General features: G+C 37.1%; 1 protein-coding gene across 1 annotated transcript in view; it reads right to left on the bottom strand.

Moving 5' to 3' along the window:
• The window catches only part of pigg (phosphatidylinositol glycan anchor biosynthesis class G), a 136,127-nt gene that overhangs the window by 91,950 nt on the left and 17,386 nt on the right, over positions 1 to 26,791 (bottom strand). Inside the window, exons 3-5 of the mRNA XM_046849593.1 lie at positions 21,873 to 22,082; positions 19,202 to 19,390; positions 723 to 867 (exon numbers count right to left, since the gene is read on the bottom strand). Coding sequence (XP_046705549.1) covers positions 723 to 867; positions 19,202 to 19,390; positions 21,873 to 22,082 — 544 coding nt within the window. The remainder of the gene's footprint in view (positions 1 to 722; positions 868 to 19,201; positions 19,391 to 21,872; positions 22,083 to 26,791) is intronic.

Genomic DNA, 26,791 nt, shown 5'->3' with positions numbered 1-26,791 from the left:
GCATGTGATCTGTCTACCAATGTGAGTGAAGAAGGAAGAGCGGAATGTGGCCAGAGAGTAGACAGTAGAGTGCATGTGATTGGCCGACCTGTAAGAGCAAAGACAGTAGTGTGCAAGTGAGCAGTTACCTGATTTGTGGAATGCTAGTTGCATAACCCAATTAAAAAAGTAGGCGACTGGTCTTATTTTAGAGCAGTTGTCTTAGTGTCTTCTTCAAGACATTATGGCAAAAACCTTTCAATAATTAGGGAGTTGTAGCCCGTAAAAGAGTGTGAGATTTTGTTTTAGATTCTAGTAGCTCTATTATTCTCACTGGAAACAGCTGAAAAAATGTCCCAGAGATGTATACTCACCTTCAAATAATTCAGAATTAAATGCAAGTACTGCGAAAGCAGATTGAATTGAAAGTACAGAAATGCAGACAAGAGGTGTCTGGCACCAATATTAGTATGAGTAAGTACTAGAAAATCTCAGTCAATGATGGCTAGTGCCTCTGCACATAAGCTTTATGCCTAGAATGAGTTCTTAATTTGAGTTTCATTTACAGAAGCAGGCTCTCCTCTGGCAACTAGGCCTGACTCCTCCCTCCATGTGTGCAGTGAGCTTTAACTTTCATTACTGAGCCTCAACACAAGAGAGGTAATTTTGCAGTTGACTGCTCTACAGAATATTGGCAGGCTGAGTCTGATGCAGACCTTACGTAGAGGAAAACGAGGGCTCACCTTTTGTCGAGAAGGTAGGGCTGATGAGGACTAATGGAGTGTGGACTTCCGGTTCTGAAGATCCTCCGTGGCTGCCTGTCTCAGACATGCCGTGATCACCACAAAGCACCAGCAAATTAGGCAGTGTCCCCTCAGCCTCCTGCCACTGAAGAAGAAAGAAAGAAAAAATAAAGGTGCAGTTAACATGTAGATGCAAGTAATAAATTAGATTGTGATGGAGGAAAGAGAGAACAACGAGATTGGGGTAAATCACTCTTTCCCTTTACTGACATTTGTCCAAATGACCTAATTTTAAATCATTCAACATTCAAAACACAAAGGAATATCTATGTGATTTAAGAATTATTGCAACTATTAATGCTTAGTATAATGTAACAAAGGAATGTTTTATTGGAACCATCTAGATCTAAGTAATTAAACAAACAGCAAAATTGCAGACCATTACATATCAACACTATGTGAATAAATGTTTCTGGACAACTAACTTTAAAATCAATGTGTTTTTTGAACATCTATTCTATATTTAGTTCCCATTTGCTTTTATAACAACCTCCACTTTTCTGGGAAAATGTTTCATTATTGCATTAATAAAGTCAGGCACTAATGTAGAGTGAGAAGGCCTGGGGTCCAGTCAGCGTTCCAACCCATCCCTAGTGTTTAATAGGGTTGAGGTCAGAACTTTATATCAGGCCACTCAATATCTTTCATTCCATATGATGTAAACCATATCTTCACGGAACACGCTTTGTGCACAGGGGCATTGTTGTGCTGGAGCAGGTGTGGGTCTCCTAGCTCAAGTGTAGGAAAAATGTAATGCCACTACATCCAAAGACACACTATACAATTGTGTGCCTCTAATGTGAAGAAAAAAAAGGTCAGGTGTCCCAATACCTTTGTCCAAATAGTGCTTGCTTTACAGTGTTACCTAGCTCTGTCTATGAGTCAGTTATCTGTAGGGTTAACAAGCCCTCTCCATTATGACATAAATAAAAATATAAAAATATAAAAATATATATATATATATATATATATATATATATATATATATATATATATATATATATATACTTTTAATTGCTCTAAATGTAAATAAATTGTGCATGTGTAGGAATACAATACAAATAGGTAGGCTTTAACAATGCAATACTGTGTATTACACAGTTGTAAAAAAATCCTGTAAACTAATAATGCTTTCTAAAATAAAAGTGTTATTCATTCGTATCAGTTAACAAAATGGAAAGTAAAAGTAAAATAAAACAAAAGAGATATCCAAGCCAGATCAATATTTGGCTTTCAAATCTTACTTTTGCACACTTTGTATACTTGAACAGTGTCAAAGATTTTCTAAAATCAGAGTCAGGTGTATGATTAACCAATTATACCAAAAAGGTGCTAATGATCATCACATAAATATGTGGGTTAAAATGCATGGTCATTAACTAAAACAAAAACAATTGTAAAGAAGGCTTAAAAATTAGTGAGGAAAAGCTAAACTTTGCTACTAAGCTGAGGTGGTTGAAGACAACTGTTTCATGTCACAGGTCATACACCATGGCAAAACTGAGCCAAAAAAGGTCTCTCTGAGGCAAAGATTTCAAAGCAGACTGCGGTTTCTAGATGTGCTGTCCAAGCTATTTTGAAAAAGCACAAAGAAACAGGTAAATGTTGATGATTGTTGATGCAGTGGTCAGCCAAGGAAACTAAATGCAGCAGATGAAAGATACATCATGCTTACTTCATTTTGACATCAGATGTCATCCAGGAGTGCCATTAGCAAAAAAAACAACAATTGGACTCAGGAACAACCATTTACTCTCTAGGAAAGTCTGGCCAGAAGTGATCTTTATGGAAGAATTGCAGACAAAAAGCTATACCTCCGACATGGTAATAAGGTTTAGCAATTTAACTGTGCACGAAATCATAGGGAACCGGGGTGCAGAAAAATGGCAGAAAAATCTGTTATACTTGGCTGTAGCAAAAAACAAGCGTTCTGGCCCCAAAATAATTCTGCAGCAGGACAACGACCCCAAATGTCATTAAGACATTAAGCCAAAGTCATTAAGAACTACCTTCAATGTAGAGAAGAACAAGTACTTAAAGTAATCTGAACATGATCGAGTCTGTCTGGAATATGGGATTAAGGGCCAGAAGGATTTGAGGCAGCCTACATTACAGAAGATCTGTGGTTAGCTCTCTACATTTTGGAGCGAATTTGGACAATTCAGGACAACCTACCTGCTGAGTTCCTTCAAAAACTGTACCCAGAAGAATTGATGCTATTTACAGGCAAAGTGTGGTCACACCAAATATTTTCTATTTATCTACTATTTAAATTTCACTTTCATTCACTTACTTTCTATTTATTTAATTCATAAACATGAATTATGATCAACCCAGCCATTATGGATGAACTCAGCCATTATGGATGCACAAACCAGTGCACTCTTAGTGCCGGTCCCAAGCCCGGGTAAATGGGGAGGGTTGCGTTAGGAAGGACATCCAGCGTAAAACATGTGCCAAATCAAATATGCGGATCACAAATGAGAATTTTATACCGGATCGGAAGGAGAAGGAAAGATTCTGGAGTGAATTAGATGAAGTGGTAGATGGTGTACCTAGGAAAGAACGATTGGCGATTGGGGCAGACTTTAATGGGCATGTAGGTGAAGGGAACAGAGGTGATGAGGTGGTGATGGGTAGGTATGGTTTTTTAGGAGAGGAATGTGGAAGGGCAGATGGTGGTAGATTTTGCTAAAAGGATGGAAATGGCAGTGGTGAACACTTATTTTAAGAAAAAGGGGATCAAAGAGAGTGGAGGAAGGTGCACACAGGTGGACTATGTTCTATGTAGGAGATGCAACCTGAAGGAGGTTGGAGACTGTAAGGTGTAGGCAGGGGACAGTGTAGCTAGACAGCATCGGATGGTGGTCTGTAGGATGGTTTTGGAGGCGAAGAAGAAGAGGAGGAGAGTGAGGACTGAAGAAGAATAAGATGGTGGAAACTGAAGGAGGAAGAGTGTAGTGTGAGGTTCAGGAAGAGGTCAGACAGGGGCTCGGTGGTGGTGAAGAGGTGTTGGGTGATTGGGAAACTACTGCAGGAGTGATGAGGAGGCAGCTAGAAAAGTACTTGGTGTGACATCTGGAAATAGAAAGGAAGACAAAGAGACGTGGTGGTGGAATGAGGAAGTGCAGGAGAGCATAAGGAGAAAGAGGTTGGCAAAACAGAAGTGGGATAGACAGAGTGATGAGAAAAGTAGGCAGGAGTACAAGGAGATGCAGCAGCAGGTAAAGAGGGATGTGGCGAAAGCCAAGGAAAAGGCATATGAGGAGCTGTATGAGAGGTTGGACACTAAGGAAGGAGAAAAGGATTTATACCGATTGGCCAGGCAGAGGGACCGAGCTGGGAAGGATGTACTGCAAGTTAGAGCAATAAAGGATGGAGAGGAAATGTGTTGACTAGTGAGGAGAGTGTGTTGAGAAGGTGGAGGAGTATTTTGAGCAGCTAATGAATTAGGAAAATCAGAGAGAGAGAAGGTTGGATGATGTGGAGATGGTGAAGCAGGATGTAGATAGGATTAGTAAGGAGGAAGTGAGAGCATCGATTAAGAGGATGAAGAGTGGAAAGTCGGTTGGACCAGATGACATATCTGTAGAAGCGTGGAGATGTTTAAGGGAGATGACAGTGGAGTTTTTAACCAGATTGTTTAACAAGATTCTGGAAGGGTGGGAGGATGCCTGAGGAATGGAGAAGGAGTGTGCTGGTACCGATCTTTAAGCATAAGGAAGATGTGCAGACCTGCAGTAACTACAGGGGAATTAAGTTGATCAGTCACACCATGAAGTTATGGGAAAGAGTAGTGGAAGCCAGGCTGAGAAAAGAGGTGACCATCTGTGAGCAACAGTATGGTTTCATGCTGAGGAAGAGCACCACAGATGCCTTATTTGCTTTGAGGATGTTGATGGAGAAGTATAGAGAAGGACAGAAAGAATTGCATTGTGTATTTGTTTATTTAAAGAAAGCGTACGACAGAGTGCCAAGAGAGGAGTTGTGGTATTGTATGAGGAAGTCAGGTGTGTCAGAGAAGTATGTAAGGGTGGTGCAGGACATGTATGAGGACAGAGTGATAGCAGTGAAGTGTGCAGTGGGAACGACAGACTGGTTCAGGGTGAAGGTTGGACTGCATCAAGGATCGGCCCTGAGCCCTTTCCTGTTTGCAGTGGTGATGGACAGGTTGACGGACGAGGTCAGACAGGAGTCTCCCTGGACTATGATGTTTGCAGATGATATTGTGATTTGTGGTGAGAGTAGTGAGCAGGTTGAGAAGAGCCTGGAGAGGTGGAGATATGTGCTGGAGAGAAGGGGAATGAAAGTCAGTAGGAGTAAGACAGAGTACATGTGTGTGAATGAGAGGGAGGGCAGTGGAGGGGTGCGGTTGCAGAAGGAAGAGTTGGAGAAGGTGGAGGAGTTCAGGTACCTGGGGTCAACAATGCAAAGTAATGGAGAGTGTGTTAGAGAAGTGAAGAAAGAGTGCAGGCAGAGTGGAGTGGGTGGAGAAGAGTGACAGGAGTGATTTGTGATAGTAGGGTATCTGCGAGAGTGAAAGGGAAAGTTTATAGGACTGTGGTGAGACCTGCGATGTTGTATGGGTTAGAAACAGTGGCATTGAGTAAAAGACATGAGGTGGAGCTGGAGGTAGCAGACCTGAAGATGTTAAGGTTTTCGTTGGGAGTGACGAGCATGGACAAGATTAGAAATGAGTTTATTAGAGGGACAGTGCATGTAGGATGTTTTGGTGACAAGGTGAGGGAGGCAAGATTGAGATGGTTTGTATATGTGCAGAGGACGGACATGAATTATATTGGTAGAAGAATGCTGAGGATGGAGCCACCAGGTAGGAGGAGAAGAGGAAGTCCAAGGAGGAGGTTCATGAATGTGGTGAGGGAAGACATGCAGGTAGTTGGTGTGAAAGAGGCAGATGTAGAGGATAGGGTGGTATGGAGACGGATGATCCGCTGTTGCAACCCCTAATGGGAGCAGCCGAAAGAAGAAGAAGATAAACATGAATTATGATTATTATGATCATAAGTCTTTTGATCAGCACGTAAAGAAGAATGTGGTAGTCTGTTGCTGAAACATGACCTTACATTTTGTTTGGTGGCTTTGCTGTCAGATTCAATGGAACATTGCAGCCAAATTCTTTGCAAAATTACATTTCTTTTGTCCGTGCTGCAGTGAAGAGGCCATTTGTCAAATTCCATGCTGATTAGGCATATTTTGTACAAGGTGTAGATTTTTTTTAGTGGACAAAAGCCAAGAAAATCTAATTAGGAAAGTGCTGTTATAGAAAGCGTTAAATCATCCCCACCTAGGAAATGCAAAGATATATGGCTTGTACATTCTGGACACATGGCCCAAAGGTTATGACTAAATAAGATTTAAATTTGACCCTGTGGTGGCTCTAGGGCAATACTCCTGACTCTCCTCAATAAGTGTATTAATTTTCAGACGTTTTTTTTTTTCTTTTACCTGATAGTTCCACGGGCTGCCATCGACAGCCTAAGCAGAAGTAGAATAACAACATTATTAAGATAAACAAAAAGAAGAAGAAGAGGTTATTGGACCCCTAATAATAGTAATAGCCATTTGGGAAAACTAAGGCATTCACTGAAAACTAGCATAAATATTATAATTTTGTTTGTTATTCTAGATAACAAAAAGTTTGTGAACACCAGAGACATGCTGCAGTGAGAATGACAAATAATCTAGAGAGAATAATGATTTATGTAAATTACCTAAATCTCTCAAGTGATTTACATCTTACTTTTCGCCTTAAAACTGCCTTTAATTAACTGTACATAGCTGTGGACAGCATAAAAGGGGTTACTAAGGGACTCATTTATAATCTGGATCTGAGACTCACTTGGATCTAAGAGTGACCAGTTAATAAGTCCCACATAGATTTAGGTTTCATCATTTAATTGCTGTTTTTTATCATCTTATTTGGGTCTGTAGCAATAACAGTGATTAAACTAATAAAACAAGAAAGTAGTTTTCAAAAGCTTATTTGGTAGTTGAGAGGTTGCTCAAGGGAAAGTTAATGCTTAGAAATGCTTCACAGCAAACAGTCCCCTGGTGTCCATTTAACACTCTGTGCTCTTCGAAAGCCATGCTCTGAGTAACCCTCTACCTTTCGACCTGCCTAAAGCTGAACACACTCGAATAGAAATCCCAGCAAGCTGAAGCGAGGTGATCAGGTTTGATTTGATCTTTTTTGACAAGGATATAATTACAGTAAATTTCATGCACAGATCATGTAGCCTGAGGTATATTTTACATTCCCAGGAGACTACTGAATGTTACTCAAAATTAGGTAAGATCATAACTGCACAATTATGAACAGTTATAAACAAATAAATAAATGTAATTAAATGACTAACTGACAGCTTAAAGCCCAAGAATGCATATTGACATGCCTAAAGGCTGAGTTTAACATGCGGCTCAATAATATGTGAATTATCTGAATAAAGTGATCTATCAATCAAAACCATAAATCTGTTGCACAATTTCACGTCTTTTTTTTGTTTTTGTGCACATGGATGTACAACAGGGTACAGTTCATTTAACTAGGTATCATCCACTGTCACCAGTGTCATGCAGGCCTGTAATTACAGTAGGAGAGTGTTTTACATAATACACTCAGCACAAGCACTTATTACAACTGGTCCAGTCAAGATATTCTGTCACCTCTGCTGACATCCCTGCTATCAATAAACTCACAACAGTAAGTAGTATGTCAATCTATGTTCCTCTCCAAGTGGCAATTTTAACTTAGGCAGAAAAACTGTGATGTTTAATAAAGTTCACAAATAACGAGCCATGTCAACAAATTCAACATGTAAAAAAAATATTCTGATTCGTAGTTGCTGGGAACAAGGGCATTAATAAAAGAAATGTTTGCAACTTGTAATTTTTCTTTCCTAAATATAGAGAATTAATTGAGCATGCAGAAAGAATGCTTTCACACACCTTATGTTACTTTGCAATCTGAGATGGATGCTTGATAATCAGATATATTCTCATGTATGAAAGTTCTGGATGGTAATTATAACTATATATATATATATATATATATATATATATATATATATATATATATATATATATATATATATACATACACACACACACAGACTACAGATTTCAGGCATTTGAGAATGAGAAAAACAACATATGAGAACGAAATTGGTTTGCTGGTTAGTCAACTTCTACTGACCCACAATCAATTATCCAAGTCTTATGACTTTTCTGAGTGATTTCATTTGGCGTGAACGTGTTTCCATCGTAGTTAATGCACATACCCTTTTCAATGCACATTTTTGAGATTTTATTCGTATCTGGTGTTTCCAGTCAGTGTATTATGCAACATTTTTTTTAATTGCATGAATATATATATGTGGCTGGAAACATACTGTAGCTAATAACATTATTTAGAATGCAGCACTGAGAGCAGATATCTTTCACGCCTGAGTTCAGTGAAGGCAGAACCTCTGCTCAAAATTCCCAAACTTCCTGAGTCTGACACAAAGCAAAACTGAAAAACACAAGTATGAAAAGTCACAACCGTGCAAAATATTATAGACTCTCCTAATAAACTTTTTTTTTAGATGTGAATTAAATTGAAAACTATCACAGTGATGCTACTGCATTAAAGAAACCACTTAGGAACATTTTTATGATGCTAATTACACCTAACTGCCTTCCAGGTATTTTATCACACTGGCAAATCATTTCCATAGAAGTTCGAAGCTCTAAATGTAAGATGCAGTGGAGGGAATGCCTATGCAGCTGGAATGCCATTAAAGAGTGTCATGAATAGAGATGGATGACAATCATGCTGGGAAAAGTGCTTCTTTTGCAGCACATAGTGATGCCTACTTATACTAAATAGCCTTCAGGAAAAAAATTAAATAAATAAGCATTAGTAATACAAGCATAGGACATTGTGCATGACATCAAATTTAAATATAAAATAAAGTGATTGCATTTTCACTCTCTATCATCTCACTACCTCCTCAAAATCTATTTATTTTTTGCTGATTTACAGTGCCAAGGGTACCTGCTTACTGCCACATTGATTTCATTCTGGAAAGCTGCCAGAAACATCAAGATGTAAATTGAAGACTTGAACATATATACAAATGCTGAAATCCTTCATCTAGTTTTTGCTTCCAAAAATACTATGATTGTGCACGTTCTGAGGTGGCTGTGTGGAATATAATGGTGGCGTGATAATGGACTATTGTGAACAGCTGCTGAAGTCATTTCTGATGTGAAAGGAAAGCAATGTGCCTGAAGAAAATACACGACCAAACAATACACCAGGCCAGGCCTGGGATGATAACATTGAGTGCTATGTCACCTTACTATTACTGATGGCAGCTGCCAAACAGGAAGAGGTGAGTTGCATTCAAACTGTATATGAGTGTATGTTTGATTGAGCATCCTCAGGAAGGATTAGGATATGACAATGTCCTAGGCTAAGGCATAAAGGTTTCTTTAGGAGCCAGAATATTTGATTCAGGCGGCATGGATTAATGCTCGAAAACCAATGGCACAGACAATAGTTCTGCCTACAACAATATTGATAGGCTTAAGATTATGCACATTTTACACATACACATAATCGAAGGCTTATAATAAATAGATTATAAGAATATGTTGGTATTTTACTGATAAAAACATATAATCGTTGCTATAGGGTGGAAATATCAACTGTAGTTTTCTATTGTATTGGATTTTTTTTTTTTTTGTTTAGGAGGCATTAAGAATTTATGGAAGGAGTCTCAGTGTGTTTGAGACAGTGGTAGACGAAGTACACAAAGCATGTACTTGAGTAAAAGTAAATATACAGTAGGTAATATATTACTCCAGTAAAAGTGCTCCTTTTAAACTTTCACTTGAGTAAAAGTACAAAAGTATTTGCCTTTAAAAGTACTCAAGTATCCAAGTACTATGATTTATTATGGCTATAGTGTCCTATTATATTTTTTATCACAAGACTCTTGCATAATCAACTCAGTTTATGTGAAAAGACTCTAATGTTGCTCCTAGCACAACAATTTATTAAAAGAATGATACTGAATCAAACACTGATTAATATAAAATTAATTATAATTAGCCCAAACCTTCTTTTCAGTGACGCGAATAAGGCCACAAGTGTCAGTGGTTTCTTCCATCATTTATTACTCTAAAAATGTTCTGTTTGCTGTTGAACTGACTTGTGCTAAGTAGATACCACCAAGCGCCGATGGCTGGATAGATGGATGTTCTAGCTTGAATGAAGCCCTGGGTGAACCATGCCATGACCCAAAGTCTCCCCCCTTTGATTAGATTCAGTTTTGAAAGCTCCTCTCTGCTTTAGCTACCGTCACTAAATGAATAAGACGTATTCTTACAGCAGTCCACAAATTTGGATGTATTTCTGAGAGCTTGCTTCCATGTAGAAATATCACCCTAAATGCATTTATTGCACAATTAAATTCACTTAATTGTGCACAGTTTATCAAGATCTCACAACCAAGATCCAAACAACTTCTTGGCTAATTGCAGCCATAAGATCCATACAACATCTACATCCTTATAATATATGTCTATTAAATTAGCGTTTTTAACTGCACTGGCGATTCCTATTACTGAACTCAGTTCAGGACCATTTCAGACAATCACAGAAAACCTTTACGACATCATCTCAATTAAAGGTAACCCAATAAATAAGTGCTGTTTAACTACAATCCAACTAGACTTGTTTGGTTGTAATTGTTTTGTTGCTACACACATTATGATTAACTACATTCTATAAATTATAACGTTATGCAGCTAAAAGAAATATTAATGCTCTATGCGTTAAAGCATAGCAGGCAACACAGCATTACCTAAGTAATACAGTTATTAGCCTGTTTGATTAAATGCATTAGCCTTTACTATCCTCATAACAAGAGGTGTCTCCTTATTGACGTGATGTCACTCAAGGTTTTGTCATTTCTTTCACTGGAAACCCTAAAGGCTAAGGTGACATCACGTTTAAAACAGAGTCCACATTCTACCCTGATTGGTGGCTTGCTGCGCGCTTGACCAGCCACTCATCCACTCATTAATAAAAAGGAATGAAGTTGAGTAAAAATTTACATATTTGAGTAGTGAAGTAGTGAAGTAGTGAATTTAAATTAAAAGTCTGGAGTAAAGTACAGATACGCAAAAAAATGACTTAAGTACAGTAATAAATTACATTTAATATCCACCACTGGTTGGAGCTTTGTATCATTCAATAAGTTTTAAAACACAAAAGAGTTTTTAGAGAAAGGCCTTTTTTTTTTCTTTGGTAACATGAGTAGCTGAATTTTTTTCTTACACAGAAAAAAAAGTAAAGGAAAGAGCTGAGAATGACAGTATGCAGTTCCTACAATACAGTATAAGTCTGATGTGTTTAGAGCCAGTTAACTTTTATAATAATCTCCTCTCTTCTGAGAAAACTTTCAATTGAAATGTAAAGCATTAAAAGTTGTGATTTGTGTATTAAGCCAAAAGTGCATTAGTGAAGTCAGGCACTGTTGTCAAGTGAGCAGGTCTGGGGCACAGTGGAATTTAAATCACCTTGAAGTTCCAGGTCATCCCAAAGATTTTATGTGCGGTTGAATTTAAGGATCTGGCTAGGCCAATCTGCTGCTTATCTGCAATGGGCCAGATCAAGCAGGAGCCACACCTGATTCCAACTGATTAATCAGATGATATTAGCTTTCAGAAGACTAAGCTGTAGCTTCTGCTTGTTTGGAATAAAAACCTGCACCCACACTGGCGCTTTCATGAACACATTTTGGGATAAACCGGAGCTTAATGGTGACTCAAATTTGACTCCAGACACATGACATCATTGCCTGCCATGTTCTTTTGGCTAAATACACAGATTCTAACAACCACAGTCCAAAATATCTGATGGAAAGTACTCTCAGAAAAGTGGACGGTTAACTGTAAAGGTGGACGCATTTAGAAAGGTATGTTCAAAAGTCATTGGCAGACGGGTATCCACAAACTTTTGGCCACACAGTGCAAGTATGCAGTAGTAGCATACAATCAAAAAAGAAAAGGATTAATAGTAGTCAGTTATTAGTTCATTTAGAGGATTAATTCAACCTTAACTGAATTAGTTTCCTATTACAGGACAGGCTGCCATTACATCACTCACTATCATTTTCCCAGTGAAAGTAAAAAAAGACAGTGAGAATTCCTTTGCTGCCCACTTATCATTGCTGAAATTATAGTTAAAAACCACTAAATCCCCCCCAAGACTACTTCCTAAAGGATCAGGGCTTTTTTTTTTCTGTCACGATTCACTGTAATGCATCACTGTAGAAGCTTCTCATTGTCTATCCAGCAAGAGATGCAATCAACTGTATATCAGAAAAACCAAGAAGAGACTGGCTGATTTGTGTGTCGAACATCTTCCTAGCATTAGAATGAAGGATTTCCAGTGGCTAGACACATCAACAGTGATGGGTATAGCAATGATGTCTCTGTTTGCACTGACAGTTGTTGCTAGGGGAGCAATTAAATAAAGTAAGATAAAGAAAAATCTCATCTACACTATGCTCCTTAGACAGCTTTAGAAGCACATTTCTTGCACAGTACTTTCATCTGAAATGTCCTGTTTCTTTGGAAACTGTGCTGCAATTATAATTAAGGCCGCCTACAGATGATCGGCCGCAAAACCTCTTTGTGATTGCAAAGCCATTGTTTCCTTATGAAGAGCAAGTGCTACTGCTATGCCTACAGGATTTGGAAGTGGTGCATCAGCACTGTGCAAAAAAAGTTTTCTCGAATTCAACTTTGACCTGGTTTACACTAACCTTTTCAAACCTGCGAAGTGAGCTCTTATGCAGTATGAGATTTTGCAATATATAAATACAAAGTGTTTCCTCCCATCATCTTTAAAGAAAACCCCTTTTTTTTAATTTAGATATGCTGGATTCCAAACATACTGGATGTGCTAGATCTATTTTAAATCATGTCTTGATGACATAGCATGCGTCAACCTTCTAAAGCACTTACTTTTATTATAAAACGCAAACTACACAATCAGGTGCCACAATACTATATTTTTTCATTAAAGTACACTGTTGTGATGCATGAGTTCTATAATTTTTCTCATTGTTTGTACAATAAAATGTTTTATTGTTTTTACTGCTCTATTTAAGACATTTACCAACTTTTTTAAAAAACTACTAATAAATAAAGGTCTTTCATTCATAGTTATGTTATAGCAGTATAAAGAGCCAGCGTCATGCCAGCACAACCGATATCCCATTGTTCTCAGGTGTTAATGTTTAGCAATATATTAAATAAAAAGGGAGAAGAGCAACCATGAGTAACTATCATTCTAAAGGTTTAAGCCTCAAGCAGCGATTGTGGATGTACATGTGCATGTATGTATGTATGTATGTATGTATGTATGATTTCAAAAACTTGCACAAAAAAAAAAATCAGGTAATGCATTCCTCTTACTTCCCTGTACAGTCAGTGGGAAAGAGAATGAACGCACAGTGCTTGCTGGGACACTTTTTTTTTCTGCAGCTCCATTGGAGGGATTTGTAGGGACCGTGATAGAGATTTGGAAGCAGAAAAGAGAAGAGGATTCAACATTTTCATTTTGCTATTCAAGCAAAAAAAAAAAAAAAAAAAAAGGCACAAGGATTTGCCATCCACATTCACACTGCAAAGGTGGAGAGACCAAAAAATAAAGGGCACAAACAAACAAACAAAAGCAAAAAAAAAAAACCCCAAAAAAAAACACAGTACCAGATGACGCAAATCCTGCTGCTACGTGGTCTTCAAGAGACTAAAGAGGTTATTGATGGACGGTGAGTGTGTGGACTTAAAAGAGAGAGAGAGAGAGAGAGAGAGAGAGAGAGAGAGAGAGAGAGAGAGAGAGAGAGAGACGAAAAGCAGAGAAAATAAGAATAAGCAGAAAAAAACAAAATAATCCAAAGGGTTAAAAAGTTCTGAGAAAAGGAAGCTGGGCAAAAGAATGATACTGTAGATGTGGATAAATGGATTGAGAGAGAAAGACTTAGAAGAGAGAGAGAGAGAGAGAGAGAGAGAGAGAGAGAGAGAAAGAGAAAGAGAAAGTGCAGAGAGATGGAAGAAATCACATTAGCTGAGCTGGTTTATACAACAGCAACCTTTCTGGAAAGAAGATACATTGCATCATAGCAGCCCAGAGATCAGATGAGGTTTGAGTTAAAGCTTCTTATTCAACAGATAGTTCTGCTTCACTAATTTGACTGGACACATGGTGTTCCAGAGCAGATTATATTTATAATACAACTACACTCGACTTTTCACTGTTTATATCACTCCTGTACTAAAACTTCACTATCTCGTTTACTACAGTAGAGTTAATGCCATCATTTGCATACAGGGCAAATTATTCTTTTTTAGAAATATAAATCTAGACCTAAAATATGAAATCATGTCAGTTCTTTGAAAACAAAGAAATGATGCCAATTTACAAATCAATAGAAACTAGCTAGCATGCTATAAACTTAATCTAGCTTCTTCGGGTTCTTAACCTAGTTCCCCTAGTAGAGCAAAAATAAAAAAATCATTTGGCCATACTGTGTCTAAAATCAAGTCAGTTTCTCAATATGAAATTTCTTGTTGTATAATATGGCACTAGCAATCGTTCAGTTACTGTATAATGGATACCTGCTGTGATTAGCAAAACTAATCAAATTGAACTGGTATTTATGCTGTCTCTGTTAAAAAATATTGATAGCTTTTCACAACCAGCAGCATGTAGTGAGACAGGGGTCAGTGTTAGGAAGATGGACAGCTCACCAGTGCAACAGGAAATGATTTTGTAAATATAAAAATGTGAAGAAGGAGCTATATGCACAGTCTTCAATGTATAATAAAAGCCTTGAAAATAATAAATATTATTAATAATATTAAAATAATAATAATATTTTAACTAAAACTACAGGGGGAAAAATACCTTTTGCTTATTCAAATAAACCCGTTGACATAACAATTTGCATATATAGCAAACATATATTCTGGGCATAGCATCAGAGCAGTGCAATTTCTACTTATAACTAATAGTTTTGGCTAAACTACAATAAAAACCCCAAAGAACTGTAGCGCTGACATAAATTCCACTCATACTTTTTGTTACTTCTTATTATTAATTTAAATAAAAATTGTATATATATATATATATATATATATATATATATATATATATATATATATATATATATATATATATATATATGTGTGTGTGTGTGTGTGTGTGTGTGTGTGTGTGTGTGTGTGTGTGTGTGTAAAAAAAAAAACCCTGCTCACAACTTGACCTAAGCCAATAATGATGATTGAATCAAAAGTGTTCCATCCAAGTCACAGTGCCGAATTGTGTACTGTACTCTATGTGATTATATGTCTTTAATTCTAATCTAAAGCACTCTGAATACAGGTTAAAAGTAAATGCACACATGATCCGGATCACAGATAGGAAATATATCTTACAATATCCAGATTTTGGCCAGGACTAAGAACCAGCATGTGGAAGGAATAATCTACTGGTTTGAGCAGCCAAATAGACAATATGTACGGTTTGCATATCCCAATTTCCAGACAGACCATGACTGTTAATGCCAAAGTTGAACATATTCTCAGCCTTGAGCATCTTATTAAGCTGCTCCACCTGCTCTATCCAGGTCACTCCAGGCTGCGCTAACAAGTTCTTTCCTACTCCCTTCTGACTTGAGGGGAGTGACGAGAGTTTCTGTCTCTTCCATGACAAGACATGCTGTTTCAGAGTAGACGACCTAAACTAGCAAGCAAAAACAAGCACATCACACGGCTTCAGAGTTCTCCTTGCATAGGCTATCACCAAGCACCAAAACAGAAAAACACCACAACCCTTCGGGTAAGGATGAATGCCTTACTTGTTTAAAGCTAGACAGCTATTCAGAGGCTTATAGCTATGGCCTTGAGTTTGCTGAAATAATTCACTCCACAGAAAGCCAAATTTGAGAATGTGAGAATCTTTTTAATCAGGGTAGAAATTCCTGAATTAGAGAGTTAAAAGTAGATAAAAAGTAGATAATCGCTATCTGGCCTGGTTCAACTCAACTCATTTTAACTCAAATCGATTTGAGTTAAGGACTCAAAGCAGATAGGGTCCAATAATTATTCCATAAGGTAACACTTAGTTATCTACATTGGATTTACACCTCATTGTTATTCAACATTGTACAGTAAGCTTGTTAAGATCCAAGTACACTTGCTAACATCTGCCCGGAGGAGACCAACATGGACATGGGCAAGTGGTGAAGGGTGGAGCAAGGGAACGGAATAGTTTGTAGAGCTAACTATTTGATGAATAAAGAAGTGCCAGATAGGCTGCAGTGCCTGCATCTAGAGAACCAATCATTGCAAGTATAGAGTTTCATGGCTGAGCTAGTATGCTTCCCTGGCTGATACCAAGAAGGCATAGGATTTTCGAATGAGTAGCAAGTTATTATTTCAACATTAATGTGGGTCATGCCACCAAGAAATATGTAACAATGGAGAAGCCAATGGCCAAAAAGTTAGCAGAGAAGCAAAAGTGACAAGGGAAGAGGGTTTTTTCTTTTGTTGAAAGCAAAAAAGACACAGCAGACCATCCTGTCAAAGAATGACTAAGATGACAGAGAGTCACTTGCCCACAGGGGGAAAAAACGACAAAGACTGTCAGTGTTTCCATTGCAACCACTATTTATCTTGCAGGAGGAAGCCATCTCAAATGTCTGAATTTCCTGTTCCTTTAATGGATTAGGTAAGCATCCAAGGAAGACGTGTACCTCGACACAAATAGGTTCTGTCCTGTTCTCTTCCTTGCCTGTTATGCAAATATGGTAAATGAGCACATTTTCTCTTTGTAAGCTATGAAGAATTGAGTAATTATACCTCTTATGTGTGCAACATCAAACAAGTCTGGAGATCAAGAGAAAACCTTTATAATGGTCTTCTAGCTAATGTCCTAATGTTTCAAGAGTGAGAGGGTGGAAGAGAGAGATAGAGTGATCGAGGAAATAGAATCACTAGAGGCCTCTACGAACACTTCAAAACATGCCTGTAACACACAGCTGCATGTAGACACACACATGCATTTACATACATACACACATGTGTGTCAGGCACAGTGAAGACTGAATGATTTGAAATGCCAAATATAAACTCTTGGGAAAAACTCCCAAAGGTTTTCCACATAGATACACATACTGTACAAATATATGGTTTTAGGTGAAGGTCCAAGTTACACTAAAAGGTCTATTTCAAGTGGACTAAACAAAATAAACCAGATTTAGGAATAAATACTGGATTTAGAAATCCAATATAACATTAACAACACTGAACACACTGTCATTTAAATTTCAAAATAATAGTTTAAAAATAATGAAAATATATGAAATGGCCTTGATTAAAATGGACTTTAACGGTGGCAATGCAATGCAATTTGTGGTTGCAAAAGTATTTTTTTTCACCATTAAATGTTCTTTTGTAAAGAGACATATTTATAGAGTCAGGTTTTTAGATTGCTAATGGAGAACTGCATATTAACACATTATTTCAGTAGAGTTCAGGCTCTGGGTTTACAGCTTTATTTTGCCCCAAAGACAAGTTCTTTACCAAATCTTTTAATTCAGTTACAATTTCATTTGGTTGGCCGGAATATAACCTTTTTAAGGGTGGTTCTGGCCTGCAAGCTGTAAATTAGCCCTGGACTAGACAGATATTCTGGGCAAATGTGGCAGGTCCATTTATCAGAGTTAGCTATAGAGGTCTTTCTCAGACTAAGCAAGCTCATTAGTGGCATGGCTTCAGTTTACATCAAGTAACACCAGGATTGAAAGACAACTGAGTCAGTCGCTACTCTTCAGTAAGTCACTAAATCAAGATCTTTCAAATGCTTTGTAAATTTTATTAAGGCTGTTCAAAACATTTACATTTAACAACGTTTCTTCCCATGTGTCCTATAAAGCAATTCAGCTAACCTTTATATACAGTGCCCTCCACAATTATTGGCACCCCTGTTTAAGATGTGGTCGTGGACTTCAAAAAATTCTCCTTTTTTTTAAAACAACATAGAACCCAAATGCAAAAAAAGAGAAAAATCCAACCTTTTATTTAAGTACATTACTTTGGTGGTAAAAATCACACATTTAGAAAAAAAAAAAAAACTTGAAATCATGTGTGCCACAATTATTGGCACCCCTAACAATTCCTCTGAAAAATTTAATTTTTTTTTTTTATATATATTTTTCTGTGGTTGCTAAGGTTGGTCAGGGTATCTAGGGACTTTTAATTAGTAATTCATGATTTCCTGTTTCCCTGGGGTATAAATATGACGTGACACAGAGGCCTTATTCTCTTACCCATTTGTCAACATGGAAAAGACAAGAGAACACACCATTCAAGTAAGGCGTGTCGACCTTCATAAGTCAAGCAATGGCTACAAGAGAATAGCCACTCGCCTTAACTTGCCGGTATCTACAGTCAGAGGAATCATTAAGAAGTTTAAAGAGTGTATTTTGCAGCATGTTTGGTGTCAGCCAGAATGCCTGATGTAATCAATACAGCTTTCTGAAATTATGTCACAAGGCGTCATCTGATATTTACGCCACCAATCTGTGGCTGGAGAGCTTTAGAGAATTCTTTGAGGGAAAATAGCAGGAAGGAAGGAGAGAAGGAAGGAAGGAAGGAAGGAAGGAATGTGGGAATGAGAAAACATTATACAAAAACAAGGAACAACAAAGATTTAAAGCTCTTCATTGACTGCATGTTTGAAAGTGATGGAAAGCTTGGTCGTGGTTAAAAATGCAGAAGAATAGAGCAGCATTTTGATTCTGTTAAATAAAACATCCACAAAACGACGCACTGGGAACTTCAAATAAAAGTATCAAAGGCTGAAGTTATTGGCACAATGCAGCCGTTGATGCTTCATAATACATGAAGACACAAAGTGCGATAAGAATGATATAATACTGACTCGTGTTTGCGAGTGCATTGCAGACTAAAAAACAGACCTTATAAAGCTCCTGACAGTGACCAGACCTATAAGAACGATGAATATGATGACTACTGAATCATCATTTTCATTCTGCTTAGTTATATCAAAGCTGAAATTAAATCTAACATTGAAGTGCTTTGGGATTATAAAAAAAGATTCAACAGCAAAACCCTATCTTATTTCATTCAGATCAACTGAAACAGATCAGTTAAATCACCTCTGCTCCAATTTCCAGCAATCAGTATAGTCATGGTTTTATTGAATTCACTACACTGCTGGGGAGCAAAAATAAATGAATTATCAATAAGCAAATAGAAAGACCCCCAGAAAAAAAGGGAGAAAATTAACTAAGATATAGGATGAGTGGTGTTACCATTGTGATAATGGAGGTGTGTATTTTTTTGATGACATCATCCATTTCCTGAAGTTTGGGCCCGATTAGAGAGCTGTGTGGCCCACTGATGTGTCCGATGTGGTCCAGTCCCAGATAATGCAGGATCAAAATATCCCAGTCGTTTCTCTTCAGAGTGCTGTCCAAATGACGAGTCACATTGTTGTCCACCTGAGACACACACACGTGCATACACAATACAATTAGTCGTTTTCAGTCGTTTTCCTTATAAAGTCTCAGTTATCTCAAACCTAACAAGCTAATTTTGTATATTAATACAGACAAGAAAAATAAGAAAGGTAGAAAGCAAGTATTTCTAGTAATATAATAGCATTTTAGTTATATTTTAAATTATATTCAGCTTTGACCTGTGCAGAGAGGTTTCTATGAATTGACTTGACTGAACTGGGAGTTAAATTCACCATCCTGATTTTTCTTAGAAATATACATTTATACATAGTAAATTATAAGTTAGTCATTATCCAGTTTATTCACGCTCTATATTCCTGATTCTAGAAACATTATCAAGAAACTGTTCAAGGTAATGAATATAACAAGAAATAGTACTGTGATTTATTAATTTATTTGTAATCTAATTCTCTTTAGCTTGCTATTTGTCTAATTGTGACAATCCTTTTATTTCCTACATAATAAATGAAATGTACCTGAAGGCATTAGATGTTCCTAAAAACAGGAGCTCTCCATTTCATCGTCTATTTGGTTGCATACTGTTAATTCATAATTACTTAAAATAATGTTTTCTTTCCAGTTTTGTTTTCAGATTATACATTTACTTCTTTTAAAGCCATCCCACCCATCTTAAAAAACTGATCTCGATCCCACCTTATTGGAAAACTATGGACTCATTTCTACCTCTTATATCACACCTTCAAGATATTAAATCATGGACGAATGACATTTTTCCAAAATTGAACACTGATAAAAGTTTTACTTACTGCCACTAAATTCCATTGTCCAAATGCCCTTGACAATAAGATCGATGGGGTATGGAATAGAAAATCTGTGCATTATTTTCTACCTTTCTCTTAGTTTCTCCACCACTTGCTGAACACAAATGATGCTTTAATTTGTTCCTTGATTTTATCAAAATCCTAATCTTGATTACTGTAAAATCATTTTTCCACAATTGTTCCAAAATGTCAGTATATGCAAATTTTCACGTTAGAAATGAATATCACTTCTACATTCGACAAGCCACAACAGCAACGCCTGGTCTGATCCAGTTCGAACTCCTGCACTGACCTATAAAGAATTACAATGCCTTTCTGAGTAAAATCAGTCAAACCCTGAACCCCTGTACATACTCTCAGAGCTTCTAACACCAGGCTTTTAACTGTTCCTAAGTTCAAATTGTCCACTAAGGGAAGCAGGTGTTTAAACGTATCAGCACTTAAACTTTGGAACACACTATACTCAATCACAGCTCACATATCTCTTCCTTTAAAGCTGAAGGAAAAACACTCACTTTTTCCTGTCTTCCTCCTCTGCCAATGTCCTTGCTGTAAACATTTTTATGATTGTTGTCTGGTACAATCATGGAAGGTGCTATATTTTAACTGAATACTAATAATACTAATAGTAATATTTATAATAATTAATACAAGTTGAAGAAGCATTTTCAGGTCCAACACCCAGACACCCAGACCCAGAATCCAGGGATGCCTGGCTTTTATATTTTAGATACAGTTTATTACCATAGATTTCTAAACTACGCACACAAATCACCCAATGATGGCGCTACAGTGACAGCATTTGGGCCATATGGGCTCAGAATGATCCTTCCAAAACAGTCTGTAAAATTTTTAACGAGGCAGTTAAATGTGCTGCCAAATAGAAAACTAACCAGAAGAAGAAGAAGAAAAGAAAGAAGAACCTACTTAGTTCCTATTTGGATGAATAAGTGTGCTAAATATTTGTAATTTCAATATTGAACAAAATAACCAAATTAGCATGAACACAATAGCTTTATCAACACAATAGGCAACGCACATTTTAATGTATGTAAAGAAATAGACGACAATAGGCTACGCTGCTATAACAGAAAAAAAACGATACCAAAGTGCCAATTTGATTCTTTTTCAATTAAAAAAAATCACAATACAGCATTGCAATTTTTCCTCTGTAAAACAACACTTTTTTTAATCTATGTATTATTTATCCATCTGGGGTTATATAGGGGTGTTCTACCATTACAAGTCCTAGTGAATGAACTGTTTTTATAGAAACAATAACAAGCTTGAACAGGCACATTAATATATGATCTGTGATTTTCCTTGCAGCTGGCACTACTGTCAGAGATGCACTGTTTAAAATTAATCAACATTGTCTGACCAGTCAGAGTTCAAAATTCAACTGCTCTGTGCTATCGCACATTTTATTATCTGAACATGAAGCATTGAATCTGCCCATGTATGCTGGTAAATGTAGCACGTAATTACTCAGTTTCTTTTAGTTTGTCGTGTTGTTGTGTCGTGTATTTTTTATGAAGGCAGCCCTGCTTTGTGTGAAAAAAAAATGGGCAATGTGTTTTGGACAACTCAAATGAAAAATTACAACCATGTATTGTGTGAAACATGAAGACAAGAACTGTAACACAGAGTGTAACACACCCTGAAGAATCTGCTTTCCTCACCTCAGTGTAGTCGGAGACGAAGAAAGACGTGGTGCCATCATACTCCAAGAAATGCTTAGGGAAGAGCCGCACCCATGTGTCATCCCCGTAGAAGATGATCCGCTTGCCAGTGTTCTTGGCCTGCCAGAGAAGGTTGTCCTCTAAGAGAGCCTGAGAGTTTAGGTTCATTACAACATCGATGAAGCCGGGAATGCTGCCCGTGGTCAAAGCCTAGCCAAGAAAAGCAACAGTGCAGAGAACAAAGTTATTGCTATATGATAATAATGAGAGAGCAAGACAATTAAAATGGGATTGAGAGCAGTCCCAGTGAAATCAAAATGCAATTTTTGTGGCTTTAGGATGAATTTATTTGCCTTGAATTTATCTATAAGCTAATTCCATGCATTCAAAATGAGTCTCTTTCAGCCATCTCCGAATAAAGATCAACAAGTTTGATGGCATCATTCTGCACTTTGGCTCCTTGTCAACATTTTATATAATCAAATTTTCTCTAGAATCTAAAGTGCCTCGCCCCCAATAATATAAAAATTACTTTGCCGCATACAAGCAAGAAAAAAACCCATCATCATGCATGGGTTGTAAATGTGTCTTAAGCTGTTAAAACATTTGATTACATTTTCAAACTCTAAGTCTTACTCTAAGTTTAAATGAAAAAAGGTCCGACATCCAAAAACCATCATTAATGCTCGGGCTCGCATTCAAGGTATTAATAGTCAAATACGTCTTAATCAGGGCTGTGAGATTACCTAAATGCTATAAGCTAGTTAACCCTAACCCTAACCCACTTTGACTTTCTATTTTATTTCTATTTATTCAGTTGAAATTATGTCAACAGAGAAGATTATGGTGTGTTTCAATGCACATCACAGGGACTTTAACGCTAAAGAACAATCAGGTTTGCACAAATTGGATTGTACTTTGACAACTCTATATTGAAAAGCCTAAAAATATACAACCAAATAAATTGTTGAAATGTTTGTTTTGCTTAGGCTTTCTGTATGGAACATGTAAGAAATATAAAGTATCCTTTTAAACGTTTACCAGCTGCACCAATTCTAAAAAAAAAAGTAAAGTGTTTCACCATTGTTAATGTTTTCATCATATGCAAACTACACAACGGCATAATAGATGGACATAATTTTCATTGTCATACATGGCAAAGTAATGCTAATAAAATCAATTATACAGTATCAGTTGCTTTAAGTCAGTGTGTTGGTGGTAAATAAGTTTTATTTAATTTTTTACTTTTGAGGTTCATGTTGTAACTTTTGATGCAGATGCGCTCAAATGATTCCAGACCATGATCCCAATATTCGTGTCCTACCCCAACCTATTGCCACAAAGCTGCACACACACAATTGTTTGAATATCTTGGAATAATGCTGTAACTATAAAAGTTCCCTTTACTGGAATTAAAAATCCTGTTTCAAATTTCCTGTACACAAAGCGAGGTCTACAAAGACTATTGATTGCCAAGGTTAGAGTTGATTGTCCCTTACCCTGACCTCAACCTTACGAAACACATTTGAGAATAATTGGAACTCCAGAGCACCCCAGGCCTCCTAATTTGGCATCAGCACCTCACTAATGCCCTTGTGGCTGAATCAGCAGTCCCACACAGCCACTAATTATAGATTGCACACATATCTACTGTGTATCCACAAGTGGAAAATAAATTTCATTTTAAGTTTACATACCAGCACAGTAAAAATTTCACCTTTTCACAAGTCACCACAAATATTCAACATTCTCTTTATATTCTAGAAGCTATCAATCAAATATCTGCTTCCTAACTGAGTAAACAGGAAAATAAAGGAATCATATGGACCAGCGACATCCAGGCAATCAGGGCAAGGCGATGTTTATACCTGCCTGTGCAAAAAGTTGCCATGTGTTGCTCTAGCATTCAGGTGTTAGAGCGCTAGTTTGTTGGCCTGTTACTAATTATGGGTTAGCCGTTTTCCCATGGTAACAACGCCCAGTGCTGGTAAAGAAGTTGTTTATCACCATTTCATGCACATTATATTAAGACACTCACATTCCCACAGGTAGACATGTTAAGAAATGGAGGTCACTGTGCTTTGGGCAAAATTATGCCTGTATAAAAATCATACTTATAGTCTTAAGTAACCTAAGTTATGTAAAAAAAAATCTTTTTAAAACAACTGCATACATAGCTGTTCTCACAGCTAAGACTTAGGGGATATCACATTTGAAGTTGGAGGACACTTAAGAAGGAGTTTGCTCTTTCAAAACTGCTAGCTTCAGATAACTTTCAACAAAAACAGCTTCAAAACTAAATGGGATTGCAAGCCCTAGGTGATTTAAAGGGCTTTCTTGTTTTGCCTGAGCACCCTCAATAAGTTTGCACTCACATTGGTGGATCGCTTCCCTCATTACCGGTGTCATTTAGATATTGCTTTTAGCGAAACTTCGCGTTCCATCGGCTTCCAGAAGGTGCTTTCAGATAATGAAGGTTTCAGTGATGTAACAAGGGAACTGTGCATGTGCAGTCCTTGTATTACTTGGCTATACTGTAGATTTCAGCAGACTAAAAGGAACCTAGTTAATGAATATGCTATAAACCCAACAAGTCACTCAAAAACGGTATGTCGGGAGGCAGTGCTTCTTCCCGAATAATTCAAATACGCTGAAGAAGAAACATCGGAGAGGCTACTTATGCCACCCCATTTTTTGTTCTTCTCGCACTCATGCACGCCTACACACGATCTGCACCATAATTACCGTGTTTATTCTGACTGCGAACACGAGAGGCTTTAACATGACTGCGATTTGCCTCAACATCATCTCCTGAGCCAATTAACGTCTCCGAGAAACGAGTGCAAGTTATAACTAGCAGAACAAGCGCTGGGTCATCGCGGTTCTGCCACGTCCTCTCCGCATTCGTCTCGCTATTTATCTCCTGCACTTCACATCCTGAGCCTAGCCACGTCACGCACGGCATCCTGTGCTCCCAATTTTTACCTTGTCTTCGTTCTACACTGCACTGATGCTCACATATAAATGCACGTATTATCTTCCGTAACACCTTTTCTTCTCAAAAAAAATAAAAATAAATAGGATTTTTCCATATCCTACACCTTCATAGCACCTCCTGTTTTGTGTTCTGCCTTTCCTTGCATTCACTTTCTGCATTGTATTTTGTCAAGGAAATGCTTGAATATTATTCACACTATTTACAGCCCTAAAGCTGTGTGTCATTTCTCACTTATCAGAGTAACCTGTTTATTCTGGACTAAACAGGGAGGTTTTTCATTTCCTGACTCTGCAATCACATTCACACTGAAACACAAGCAATTAAGGCTTCCCTCTGTGTGCCTGTGTGTGTGCCTGTGTGTGTGTGTGCCTGTGTGTGTGTGTGTGTGTGTGTGTGTGTGGTAATCACTGTCCAGGACAGTATACAGAGCCAACCAGAATGCCAGTGGCATAGCTAGAAGGCAAGAAGGAAAGCAGTTCCTCTTACTAGTGAGAATCAAACGCAGCATGCACATTTGTTTTTTCTCCCTGAGAGCTAAATGTCAATTTAAATCCAGCCTGCCAGTACAACAGGAAACCTAACTAATTATACTGCCACAACTGTAGGAACTTAATTAATATGTTTTTTAAACTCTATATTCCATGCATATTGTCTTTGGCACCTTGAGAATTAATCCTCAGGTAATTTATTCGTGTTAAATACACAGTCTATAAAAACAGTGTGATTTTCCACTGGTAAATAACCATCTCTTTTGCTCCACTGTGCTCTTTTGGGATGCTTGTACTTTGTGTTTTTTTTTCCAAAACAAAAAAAAAACAAAACCCTAAAGGGATGAATACTAAAATATCCATTTTCTCAGAACAGGGCTCAGCTGGGAAATGCAGCACAATCAATACTCTGTCTTTACTCATCCTTCCAAAATACATCCTGCTGTGCTTCAAATCAGGACGTCCGGAGATCCTCCTAGAGAGCAATTTTAATTGTCATGAGACATTCCTGTGTGAATGTGTTTTTTCAAGCCCATACCATGGAATATATCTTCTAAACAGTAATTTTTTTTTTTTTCATAAAAATTAAAAAAGAGAATGAATTAAAATAATCTGCTATTGTTCAAGGTTATGAGTTGTTTTAAAATTGTCTCACTGCCACAGAATGATATTTTTATAGATGAACATCTCTCAAGTCCCGTCTCCTAGAAACATGAGGAGTTATGATCAGAATGATCCAGAGTCTTTGAATCGATCTCGATCACATATTTCAACACCGAAATACTCGTCAACCTCGTATTGCTCTTCGCTTCATATTACTATTATTCCTTTAAAATCAGATCTAAGTGCACGTGTCGGTAGCCATATTAATAGCTAAATAACTAAATAACTTAGATTCTCTGCACACTTCTCCATGTTCCAGAATTCTTTTGTGTACCCACAATTGATTGAATGACCACACTCGCCAATGCTGCTCTGCATGCTCGATTAAAAGACACTGTTTACATATGACAGTGATATTTTATCAGGAAACCAATGAAGGTCTTCAAGTTTTTTTCTATTATATTTTATTATTTTGCACAGAAAAATTAGTACTGTGGTCTAGGTTTTAATCATTAGGGTGAAATACAGTGAGGTTTAAAAGTATAAACATCTGCTTAAAAAAAAAATACAAAATTCACTTTGGTATTCAAAACTTGAACTACACAAAACAAAACATTTTAATATATTTCAAAACAAACAAAGAAAATGTTCAAAATATTTATTAAATGTGATTAATCTTTATTCTGTACTATTTCTAGGTCACTAATTAAATTTAAGCAAAATACTGCACATAAGCTCATGAGATTTTATTTTCATTTCTTAAGTTACTGCTTACCTAATTTTTAATGGTTATTTAATATTTAGTAATGCATAATAATGAATCGCTTTTG

The sequence above is a fragment of the Silurus meridionalis genome, chromosome 5, assembly GCF_014805685.1.
Source record: "Silurus meridionalis isolate SWU-2019-XX chromosome 5, ASM1480568v1, whole genome shotgun sequence".
Classification (NCBI taxonomy): Eukaryota; Metazoa; Chordata; class Actinopteri; order Siluriformes; family Siluridae; genus Silurus; species Silurus meridionalis.
This window is presented reverse-complemented; position numbering and strand designations above follow the sequence as displayed.